General features: G+C 39.5%; 1 protein-coding gene across 1 annotated transcript in view; it reads right to left on the bottom strand.

The window, feature by feature from the left end:
• Positions 1-11,358, bottom strand: part of LOC109476446 — a gene marked incomplete at its 5' end in the record, with an annotated part of 19,487 nt that extends 8,129 nt beyond the window's left edge. The window contains 14 exons of the mRNA XM_019777378.1: positions 1,196-1,372; positions 2,135-2,287; positions 2,722-2,862; positions 4,995-5,126; positions 5,221-5,358; positions 5,950-6,093; positions 6,635-6,763; positions 7,209-7,334; positions 7,715-7,846; positions 8,131-8,283; positions 9,414-9,616; positions 10,041-10,155; positions 10,456-10,620; positions 11,269-11,358. Coding sequence (XP_019632937.1) covers positions 1,196-1,372; positions 2,135-2,287; positions 2,722-2,862; positions 4,995-5,126; positions 5,221-5,358; positions 5,950-6,093; positions 6,635-6,763; positions 7,209-7,334; positions 7,715-7,846; positions 8,131-8,283; positions 9,414-9,616; positions 10,041-10,155; positions 10,456-10,620; positions 11,269-11,358 — 1,998 coding nt within the window. The remainder of the gene's footprint in view (positions 1-1,195; positions 1,373-2,134; positions 2,288-2,721; positions 2,863-4,994; positions 5,127-5,220; positions 5,359-5,949; positions 6,094-6,634; positions 6,764-7,208; positions 7,335-7,714; positions 7,847-8,130; positions 8,284-9,413; positions 9,617-10,040; positions 10,156-10,455; positions 10,621-11,268) is intronic.
• Positions 11,359-12,654: the final 1,296 nt, after the last annotated feature.

Here is a 12,654-nt window from a genome sequence, read left to right as displayed (position 1 = left end):
ATATATAGTACCTAGCTAAATCCTACGTGATAACTGCATACTGTGCATGGATTTTAATTGTGTAATCGTCTTCGAATATGACTGTGTTAATAGTGTGTTTGCCTATGTTGTTTCATGTGCACAATAAAGAGTGTCACAAATCATTGTTTTAATGCTCTATCTACTATGTAATAAGGACGAAATTCGGGTACTTCCCCCGAGAGCCTTACCGAATAAAAATTTGAATTTGAATTTGAAAAACTAGTCTTTGTCTATACATTTGTTGTATTGACACTAAAAACCAATGACCTGAATAGAAGACGGTATTATGCATGTTTTTTTATTTTCTCTTTATTTTGCGTAATCTATTGACAATACGTAAAAGCACCTACCGCAATCCTTTTCGTCCGTAGAATCCAGACAACCAGGAAGCCCGTTACAGGACAAATCAGAGACACACTTCTTTGTAGCTTCGCATTTTCTATCGTCATGATGGCAACCTACTGCTTCTGAAAAAGCAAAGAAACCAAAGATTTCAATCCTCTTGGACGTAGACATAGAAACACGATTCTATAGTAAAACTTACTCCGTTATTACACTACGTTTCACACATTCATAGTGTATATACAGCGTCAACCCCTGTAAAATAAGTAAAATATTGACTTAAGAACATACACATACAAACCTAGTCTAAATCGGGCCACCCATACGATACTTCTAAAGCTATATTAAAATCTGATAACTGCTTGTGGCTATTCGTTTAGTCAGTATAGCAGACGGAAAGGGACCTTTAATCGTGAAAGCCATACGGACAAAAGAAAAACTGACCTTATTCAATTACATGTACCTAATCACGGCTAATTCAATCACATGTACCTAAAGTTAAAACTTTAAACTTATTTTGTGTTTCTCTGTTAATCTCACCAGATTTCCATTGTGCTAAACTGTCAACACTATATCATCACTATCACTGACTGTCTCTGAGGGGGGTCCCAAACCTCCCGGATCACGAAAAATAGCTGGATATTTTTAGTTATATGGCTGAAGGGTTTCAGTTATAAGTTCCACCAAGGATATTATAAAGACTTCTGTATAATCTCCTTGGTTACACGTAACTTACAGATACAACATAAGAACTGATTTCACCAACTCTGCCTCTTTATCTCATGCAATGCCTCATCTTAAGTTCTTAGGTAAACAGAGAGAGAAAACGTACCGCAGTCTTGCTCGTCCTCCCAGTTGCCACAGAAGTCGCGGTCATCACACAGGTTGAATGTCGCTGCGCATTTTCCTGAGTTGCACTTATAATTGTACTCGTCAGACGTCGTTAGTCCCTCTTCCTTCCTTTTTTCCTTATACTCTTCCAAAGCAGCCCAATACCCGTCACAGGTTCCTGCAATTAAGACCAAATAGATGCCGCGTTTGTTTGGTTGTTATTTAAAGACCAGCTATTGAGGGCACATCACGGTGAATAGTTTGTTGCCGGATTAAACACTTAAACAATTCTTATAAGGCCACACTGACTTAATTTTATGGATGACATCCGCGCGCGCATTGATTTTCGCCTGTCGCCCTCAACAAAAAAAAGATCACGTCCACCGAGGCTCTGGCCTGGCTGTAGGCCTGGGTACTCCATGGTAGTCAGCGACAAAACGGAGCCGAGTACCCTGGCTATCGAATTCGAAGCTCCGCTACTCAAGAACTCAGTACATAAGTACAGTACCGATTCATAAATGCCGCAAAAAGCCAGCATGCCGTATACGTTGCTAAGTACTGCCGCAAATTCAAAATACCAGCTTTGTATTCTTGTGATTTAGTAGCATTTTTATTTTTGGCCGGATTTTTTTTATTCGCCCGCGCGCACTAGTTTGGGGGTCTTCAGAGGATGTCATCCATAAAATTAAATCGGTGTGTCCTAAATGCAATATACTAAAGAGCGAAAATTAAAGTCAGATTAAACTACATGTGCATCTATAGGAATCAATTGTTATACATAGACAAACGGTGTAAAATATGGTAAAAAGTCTCTCCCATTTTATGGCCATTGAAATAAAACTTTATTGTAGAGCAGCATCGTTTTACAGAAGCTTTTGCAACAGATGTGTACAACGCGTGTGTTCAAAAGGTACAGAAAAATACTAAAAAAATAGCTTACCACAATTCTGTTCATCAGTAGGACCGTAAAACTCCATTGTTGCATTGTCCATGTAATTACAGTCAGGATGTTCATCACATACACGGTGTAGAGATATGCACTGATGCCATGGCGGGCCACAGTCGAAGCCACCAAAAGTACGGCAATACTCTTCTATGTGGTTAGATTTATACGAGAGCAATGTCACTATACTTGGACATAAATCAATATATTCTTTTATAGTTCAGAGACATCGCTAAGATATATGATTCTCTATTACCGAGATACGTATGAAACAATTTAAAATTCTGCTTTAGTCCGATGGATGCATAGTAAAAGCTTGTTGTTGCCCCCATGTTTGTTTTAAAAGTAGAGATCGACCTTCCATCTGTGTTATTTTTAGCCTGTTATTTTTAAGGGTTGGAATATATGCTGGGTGAGAGTCTGCAGCCTGCACCCAGTAACATTCAATCTCCCTGCATATTGTGTTTAGTACGTCTTTCAACAAGGACTTAATTGGGCTTGTAAGTTGACAACATATTTGGCCAAATGATAGGAAATTGATCATGTGCATGAAATGATGTAGGTAGGGGAAATGGAACCATTACCGCAGTGCTGTTCGTCATCATGGCAGTCATTCCCTGCCAGAGAGTGACACTGCTTCCGACCATCGCAGATGTCACCCGGCTTGTAGCATCCCGTGATCTGGTCACATTTACACGTCCATCCGGGTTGTTCGCATTTGTCGTCTATGTCCATGCAAAAATACGAGGAAAATCCCAAAAACCTCGTTTGGTTATTTTATTGACTATATCATATTTTGTTAACAACACATTGATTGGAGTTTTGAGCAAAATGTTTTTCTAGTGAGAAGAAGCAGATGTTTAAAGACGGCCCGTTTTTATAAAATTCTAAAATGTGCAAAAACTTTTTTTAAATGATTGTAGTAAGCAATAGCTTCTTAAAAGGCGGATAGAATTTGTTGATTTCTAGTACAGTTATGGCTTAGACCCAAAGACTATACCATTGTAAATTGTAAAAGATCTTTTCTCCTGTCATGTGGTCAAATGGATTCGCTATTTCTCATCAAAATGACATGAAAATTGGGAAGAGCGTAGACTGGGCAAAAATTTCATTTTTGACTTTGGTCACCCGCCCTGTGCTTACTGACATCTGCTCAATCACTTTCACGTCAATGTCTAACTTAAACAGGAGGATGGAAAAATGCGCAATGTAACCGTATTACAGGGCACGGCTGTCAAATCTGACCTTAACACATTGGCAATATAATTCTTAATTCTCTAAACTTACCACAAGCCTAGAAGTAAGTCATGACCAATATACTGACCACAGTTATCTTCATCTTCTCCGTTGTCACATTGAATCATAGTATCACAGTAGCTGTCGTCGCCTTTGGGCAAACAGGTATTTTCGAAGTGTGGACATCTTTTGCAAATCTCTGGATGTATCATTCCTGTATAAAAGAACGATGTCATGTTAATTATCACCAAAGACGTTATAAACTGATTTTGTAACCAGCCATTACTTAGAACGAGGCTTTCGAACTGGTGGAAACCCTGTCTTTGTTATAAAATCACATGGGCAGATGTCAGCCAGGTTTTGTGGACATTTAGGTGATGTTTGTGGCTCTGTATTAATCATTCTGCACAAGATAAGTCTAATATAAAGGTAAAACAAAAATGTAACATAAAAACAGCAGCAGGTATCTTTGCTATCATATTTATCGAAAGAGATGGCTTTAGTTTCAGGGAGATCTTTTCCCTCAACATGTGCTATGAATTTTAAAGGCCCATTATGTAAATCTTTACGCAAAAATAAATTCTTATTATACCAAATTTTGTTGTTATCAACAGTTACTATCACTTTTCCACATTTGTGTCGCTATTTCACATTTTTGGCGTATATTTTGTGCAATCAAACAGTCCTTGTTCAGTTCCCGGTACCACCGGTTGTCTCAGGACAACGAAAACAACAACAACAACAACAACAGACGGTGGTTGGCCCCCTAGGGCGGCTAATTGGTCAGGCATGCCTTAGTAGATAGACAGAAGATTAGCTTCTTTTCAAACACCCATATCTGTCACGGGGTGGGGTACAATTATGAACTTAGTGTATTTTGTTGGTCATCAATAAACTGTGACCATTATCCGTTCAAAAGAGATGAAAAAATCCGGTAAACGGTTAGGTCTTGCAGCAACTTGTAAGCAACATACCACTAGCAGTGGCCAACCAAATGTGCGGTGTGGCCAGAGGTTTGAATAGAACATCATTCAGATTTCTATCATGCTTGTATGGAGCAAGGATGTTGCATTTTCTATTGCTGAATATTGTTCTGGAATACGGTTAAGTCAACTTACTATGTAAAGAAAAGACTGGAAAATATACTTTTTGTATTGTCAAAAAGTTACATAAAGTGCCTTTAAGACATTCCAAATATTGATTGCATAATTGTTTTTTTTAAAAATTAAATTAATGACTGGTTTATAACTCTTTCATACGTAAACTGTGATGCATTTTAGTCACTCTTTAGTTGAACGTACCTTGGGCACAGCTGATTTCATCTTGGTAATACCAGTCATCATATCCATCACAAACTTTGTCAAATGGAATACATGATTCATGAAGTAGGTACAGCATGTCAGTTCCCTCCTTGAATATTTCTCTGTCCCATTTTGAGAAGCCAGCCATTTCATGCAGTCCACAGTAATCTAATAAGAAAATACAACCATTAACCCTTGGGACTAAATGATACCTCATACAAATACAACTTTCAGGAGAATATGTATAATAACATGAAAGAGCGTGAGCTAGCTACACCTGTGTTAAGGTGTGCTTAAATACATGGAAAATGTTTATCTACCGCAGCCGATCTCATCCGAGAAGTCCCTGCACTCTACTGCTCGGTTACATCTGCCCGACCCCTTGATACACCTCGGGAACGGCGGGATGGAGTTTTTACACGGCCAGTACCCAATAGATCTGCATAATTCATCTGTAGTTTGAAAAACAAAGTGATTGAATTATAATCGCAGATTGAAATTTGACTGAAGACTAGATATCTAAACAAATGGAGAAAAAAGTCTTACCACAGTTCTCTTCGTCCGACCCATCAGCGCAGTCAGAAATGCCGTTACACAGAAATTCTCCTTTCACACAGCCCGGGGAGTCACGGCACTTCCAGTAGGCGGCATCACCAAATGTTCCATGAAGGGAGCAGAAGTCGTCTTCAGGTAAAGACAATGGGACTTTAAAGCTTATATTTATTAGTAGCTGAGGATAATTAACGACTAAGGTAACATAAAGTTATGTTGACCAAAAGTATGCGGAAACACAGACGCACAGACACACACAGACTGACCAAAAACAATACCAACATTTTCATATAGGTAACTAAGGACTCTACCAGGAATACTACAGTGGGGGAAACGGAAAGGTCTTTGAAGGTAAGGTTCCTGAAGATCTCGCTAAATTCAGGCAATTCAGTGTCACAACACATTTATCCAGAGTTCCCTGGACAAGCTGTTTCATTGGATACCGAACAAGATTACTTCCTGATAGTGGTGAAATAGGCTATCAGGTGCCGTTACCCTTTAATCAACTGCGACGGGGGCTGACATCGTCTACCTGAGACCTTTTGACCGAGAGTTCTTGACGTCACACTTCAGAAACGCCACGTGACAAGCCTCACTGAGTCAGTTTACTGAGGAATACAAAGAGTGACTGGTCGAGAGCTCTAGGTGAGAAAGGTTTTTCTTTTATGTTGGAACAAACGCTTTACCTTAACAGAAACGTTTATTTTTACGTTAGAGGCTTACAACAGTTTATCTCGTCCGACCCATCTGCACAGTCTTTCTGACCATCGCAAACTTTTGTGATCCTCACACAGCCTGACAGATCACGACACTGGATTTCGTCTCGTTGCAGTAGGTAGTTACGTTTCCAGTGGTGCACGCAGCTGTCTATAAATTGGATTACATGACTACATTATGAAATCATGTCATTAACGTAACTTAAATTAATGTTTTAAACTTTAGAATAGCGAAAAATATATCAAGTCTACGCTTCGCCTGTCGGAAAAATGTGCGTCAGAGGCAAAAGATATCACTGGCTCATGCACTTAAACTTATGAAATATATGATATTACAAAAGAATCTATGTCCATGTTAAGGTTCCATCTAATTTTACTACTTGCAAACACGTGCATATGAGGCAAAACAGAAATAAGATATTTTGATAATGGAAATATTAGAATTTAGTTCTTATTTTCAAAGCATTTCAAATGTTTATGGAAAAGTATCAAGCTTGTAACAAACATAATCAGAATACAGAAAAACAAGAAATTCAAGTTTATTTGATAATTGTCATGTCGTGTGGCTGTATCTGTCGACTGTAAAGAGGTTCACTGTTACGAATTGTTGGGGTTAAATTCAATTTCATCTCTGCTTGCCTTAGCCATGATTGTCAACCTCCGTATTGAAAAGAGAGAAATCAAAACCCTACCGGGACAGTCCCGCTCATCCTCAGTAATTTCCCCACAGTTCCGCTCTCCGTCGCACACACGAGTCGGACTGTAGCAGCCCACTTCTCCGGCACACACTCGCCGATGTTTCTCCGGACAGTTGGCAAACCCTGCAATCAAAACAGAGGGGTGCGTGTTTTATATGAATTATTTCAACGTGTCTTTTTATGTATGCTTCTACCTATCTATCTACCTATCAATCTATCTATCTACTAATATCTTTTCATCTAAAAAAAGTAAGTATATATATATGCATATACTGTTGCTTTTGCCTTTTTGAAAATTTTTTGGAATCTGACACTACTTTGCGTTAATGAGTTATTACTTTTTAGCTTCCTTCGTGGTATAATAAAATTACCGTTATGTTCAAAATAAACGTCCGATTTTGGATATGATCGTGTGCCTTTTTTTTCAAAATGAGACGAATAATGCTTATCTAGCAACCTTGACATATGGCCTGATATTTAGTCACACCAAATGGGATGCTTGTATAATGGGTTGTATATATTTTATATAATATAGTAGTTGAGACCCAGGACTCAAATTTGCACTTACAACAGTTCCGCTCGTCAGTGTCGTCATCATCCCCACAGTCCACGATGCCGTCACACACGCGGCATTCTTTGATGCATTTCTCGCTGTATGGACAAATGACTTCGTCCTCTGCACAGAGTCGCTTTTCTGACGACGAAAAAAGATTAATTTAGTCATATCTAAAATGAGCGCAAACATTTATCAAAGGCATAGATATTTCATATAATATATATATTTACAGGCAGGAAAAATGTTATGAGGCAAGAACGAACTATGTAATAATTATTTGAGCAGCATTTTGTTGTGAACCATATGTGTTAATATCACATGTAGTTATTTTGATTTTGACCTTCTTGAATGGCGTAGCACATAGAATGTCCTTCAAGCCGACTTGACAGACTTTCCCGTCGACAGATGTCGGTAGAACTTTACTAATGCACGCTGCGAGGAGTCCACACCCCAAACAGTTCTGTCCCCCACACCGATCTGCTGCAGATGTACTCCGGGTACATGCAGCCATGCCACGCCAGGGGCGGTTTCGTTTAGAAATGTGCCTGCTCTGTGGTACACCTCGCCTTCAAAGTCGACCGCCCAAACGCCCGACCGTCCCACAGACACTGACGAAAAGCAACCTTCAATTGCTTCCCAGTTGCTCTTTACTGCATTCGGAAAAGGCCGAGAACCAGGTATAACTTAAGTATATAATAAAGTAGAGAGTGTTGCACGGCATTCACCATCGCTTTACATCGCAATATGTTTACATTTTTCAAAGTATGCGACGTCAATGAGCATATTGACCGTATATTGTCTTTCATACTCAGTCAGAAACGAGAATAGCCCATGCATTGGGCACATTGCTCTTACGGGCTATGAAGTAGAACTTGAACCAACCGCCCTAACATACTGTTAAAACGTATTTCTTTTCTTTTCAGAATCATCTTACCAGAGATTTCACAGTAGAAAGGAGAACGCCACACTCTGCCGCCAATCTCCACTGCCCACAGCTGCCCGGTCCTGGAGCTGACGCTGATTTCCTTCATGTTCGCTGTTTGTACGGAGTCCCAGGATGTACCCTCGGGATTATCCGAGGTTATACCTGTGGAAACGGAGGAAAATTGGGTACGTCATTGCCTTCGTCAGAAGGGTATGTTTTCGGTTTTGCCATGCTGGTGTGGCTGTGTTGTCTCCCTGTATGTATCCATCCACAACGTCATACGTCGACTAGTTGTGGATGGATTTTTTTTCATATTTGGTATGTGAGTAGTTATTGTGGAAACGAAGGTCAAGTTCAGAATGGTTCATCTGCTGGCTTTTCCAGCTGTATTGCAGTGGGCTTTTGATGCATTTGTTGATTATATGTGTTCAGCATAACTCAAAAAGCTGTCAATGGATCTTAATGATATTTGGTAGGTACATAGCGTTTGTGGAAACACAGTTCAAGTTCAAAAGTGGTTATCCTTCCATGTACAGTTATGTTCTCAAGAAGATGTGGAAGTTTATTAATGATATTTAGTGGACGACTATGGGTAGCCGATATGACGGCTAAGTTCCATAATGGGCCTTCTAGCAGATATCTAAAGAAAATGGGCTTCTATGGCGAACTCCTACGTGACCTTTGTTAGCAGAATAACTCATCTCAAGAACTGACGAAACTCACTATGTAAGTATTGTCAACAAAGAGAAAGGTCTAGTTCAAAATTGGCATTATAGCCTTTTACTACATCACCGCAGACGGCTTTTTCGGTCTTTGCAAGTTTTCTGTTAGCAGGATAACTCAAGATGCAGTGGAAGGATAATAAGAAATATTAGTAGGTAGTAGGTAGGCTCAATGAGCAGGAAGGTCAAGTTCTAAAATGTTCTTTCTGTCAAGAAAATGACGTGATTGAGCTTTGAGCCGCATCCTTCTCACTGCAGTGATACCGAGTCGAAGTGCAAAATAGAAACACTTTATTTTCACGAGGAATGGCATATGGTCCACTCAAACGTCGGTAGCTAAAAAATCTTTTAATAATTAAGTCTATACATCTGTTGTGCTTCAGAAATTTTCCAAGTGGGTTTATTATGATAATAGATGTGTAAAGGTAGCGTCTACCAGGCTTCGGGAGGCGGCTGGAAAGAGCTCCCTATTAAAGCAGACCAACTCCCCTGGCATGGTATCTCTTTTTGTCCGATTTCTACTCTTTCCGGCCGCCTCCCGAAGCCTGGCAGAGGCTAGTTTAAAGGTACCTTTTCTCACTATGGTATACCCATATGTGAAATGAGGATAACTGGCAACGATCCAGACGAAGTCTTTTCCTGAATGTATCTGGTCTATGTTGTGTCCACGCCAATCAGTTTCTACTGGGAATGTTTTGAAGTTGAAGAGTGAGCTGGTGATTTTGGAGTCGATATGAACTGCCTGCCAGGACGTACCTGCTGTTCCTGCGCCCCTGAAAACAGTACAGTTTCTCGGACAATTATCTAAGCGTCCTGTCGATGACCATTTCTTATTTATTTTAGCGTTTACATGCGGTAAAACATCATTTTATTTATTTATTTATTTTTGTTTGCCACAGTCAAATATATTCTGTCAAACACACACGCACACACACAAACATGTCAAAATTCCAACGTTTAGGTATACTTGAAGAAGGAAGCCCCAAAATTATGCTTAGTAGACGGTGTTGCAATGAACTTCGTCTACCTTAGCTTGATGCATCAGCAAGCCCCTCAAAATAAAGAAAACAGCCTAAGATTTTGCGGCAAACTTCCTACGCTTATGACGAAGGTGAGAATACAGACAACCACTTCCTGTCTATGGAGTTACTACAATCTCAATCATACAAAATGTGTGTTAACATTTACATTACTCACCTGAATGTTCCCTTGCGGTACATTACAGTGGAGTCGTCAGAGACTGCCCACACCCCAACACGTCCCACTGAGATGTACAGAAACTGTTCTGTTCCGACCACCTCCCATCCAGTCCCTGGGCCAAGTTTAAATGATCCATAGAGATTAATGCACGAACCAGAGGGTATAAACATTTTTTTTTAATGACTACCAAATATATCAATACTAAAATCGATAAACTGTTGCTATAAGAGAGAAAAAAATGGTTTGCATTTGCTTTTAATTTGTGCTAAATTCTTTTCACTGCTAAGATTGAATGTTGTTTTTACCCAATCGTACAAAGTCTGTGTGTTCTTGTACCCTGCAAGTAAATGTCTTCGAGCAACAATATTCTGATAACGCCTCGGATTTATATAAGTGCCTTTCATTTTCTCACCTTGTGGTGTTGACTGTGAAATACCCGTCCTCCGCAACGGTTTTCCGTCGATATCCAGTGCCCACACCTGATTGGTAGATGTACTGACGCTGATTTGTTTGATCTTATCACCGATTGTAAGCCAATCAGACGGGAGTACATCTGAAGCAGATGGCTCAACACTGCCTGGAGATTAGTAAGCAGAGTACCATTTCATTGCATATAAACTTTTAAATATAGCCTTTGTTCATATTTCATTCTAATGTTTTAGAAAGGTGCCTTGAGGTTGTTTAAATGTGCATTTGTTTCTGATTAAATACCAATAAATGATGTTGTGATTGCACGGATTAACGCTGCTAATCTTAGCTAAGAAAAGAAAACAAAGGAATTGAATTTCAATTATCAGGCATCCATTGCGATACATACGTCTTTAACATGATGAAAGGAAATGTATTGATCAACCGCAAATCTTAGAAATGGGGGAAACAATTACACAAAGTGAATTCAAAATGTTTGAAAGTTGACATTTTGAAATGCTTCCCGGTTCTCTAAATACCTTAAATACAAGGATATTTTTTTAATTGAACAATTATATAATATATACTTTATCCCCGGCCGTGATTTCGCCCCCCCCCCCCCAACGAAATCCACCATCGAACCCCAGAATAACGAAACAGTATGAGGGGGTTAAACGGGAAAATGGGAGAGCGTGGGGAGGGGTAAATCACTTGGGCACTAATATGTACCACATCGTTTATGCTATTGCTAATATTTGTCACATACTCGATAACGGATTATAGCACTTCATAAGGTTTGTTAAGAACATTTACGTACCTGATCTATCCTGCACTGTTTCATACTTTGCTGAAAAGCCGGTTCTGTAGATGGCAAAGTTTGTCACAAAGAAGACATGAAGGGTTTGTCCTACGGAGATGTAGGGTGTTGGGATACAAGTACCACAGTGGTGCATTTCATCCAGACTTAAAGGGTCTTCAATAATCATATAGTCAGAGGTGCACTCCTCGGTAACTTGGACATCAAAGTACGTAAACATAAGTCTAATGTGTTTTCCCACATCGATTGATATGATCCATTCCTGATACAAGTTGTTCCTGTACGAATGTGGGTAGTTCTTGGAATGAAATGAGCCAGCCTCTTCTAACAGATGGTGAATCCATTCAACTTTAAACCAGAAAACAGGTTCTCTTGTAAGTACAAGGCGATAACTCCTCAAGTACATGTCTGATAGCACATTGCAACGGTACTTTGTCATTATTTCTTTGTAATTTTATTTCTAAAAAAGCCCCAACCCATAGTCCGGTCGGGAAGTTTGAAAGAACGAGAAGTACGATACAAAAGACAACAAAACCCCAAAGCTTTACAATTTGCGTAAACGTTTCTCTTTTACGCACAGTCGGGCCCTGAAAATGTGGCCCAAGCATATGCATGTTACGTCCTGGGCATCGCAAAACCGCAGTAGTCCCTTCTACGTCCTTCCCATAGATTGATTAGAGAAATGTTTAGAAATCCTATTGGCCTACCATTTTCAGGCTTGTCCTTCGTATAGAAGCGAATCCAAAATCCCTCGTAAGTAAACACGTGGTTACTGTGAAAGTCAAGCTCTACGGTTGATGTCATTGACTCATGCACGCTCACGTCCACCCAGCCACAGTATACCTGGCTGAATTCTTTAAAAAAAAAGAAGTAGCAAAGGAGGTTGATTAAGGATATATAGCTAGTCTAGAAAGGCTCCTAAAAACCAAATTATGTGCAGTTCCGTAAAAAGGGCTGTCAAAACCCCCAATGAAGTGTTTTTCAGGAACAATTACTAGTATTCTTGAAGATTACCTATCGACCCAAGTATGCGTTTGGAGAAAAACATATTCATTCCACCCAGTATCTGCTTGGAGATCAGCAATCCATGTCAAACCCGTATCTGTTTCTGTTAATACATACATGTATAGTCATGTCTTCAAGTACCACAGTTATCAACCAAGGATTGATCATGAGGTGTTCATAAACAATCTTTCCTAGAACTGTTGTGGAACTCACTGTCACCAAGTATAGCAGAATCCTTTTTATTACATAGCTTTAAAATGTTTAGAGTTAGATGTTAGGTGTAACAATTGCAAGTCGTTCGTTGTAATGTAAGAACAAAAGAAAGAACAAAATAGTCATCATTAAACAAGTCAATACACATAAATAGAACAATCCGTTCTG

The sequence above is a fragment of the Branchiostoma belcheri genome, unplaced genomic scaffold (assembly GCF_001625305.1).
Source record: "Branchiostoma belcheri isolate BF01 breed outbred unplaced genomic scaffold, Haploidv18h27 scaffold378, whole genome shotgun sequence".
Lineage (NCBI taxonomy): Eukaryota > Metazoa > Chordata > Leptocardii > Amphioxiformes > Branchiostomatidae > Branchiostoma > Branchiostoma belcheri.
This window is presented reverse-complemented; position numbering and strand designations above follow the sequence as displayed.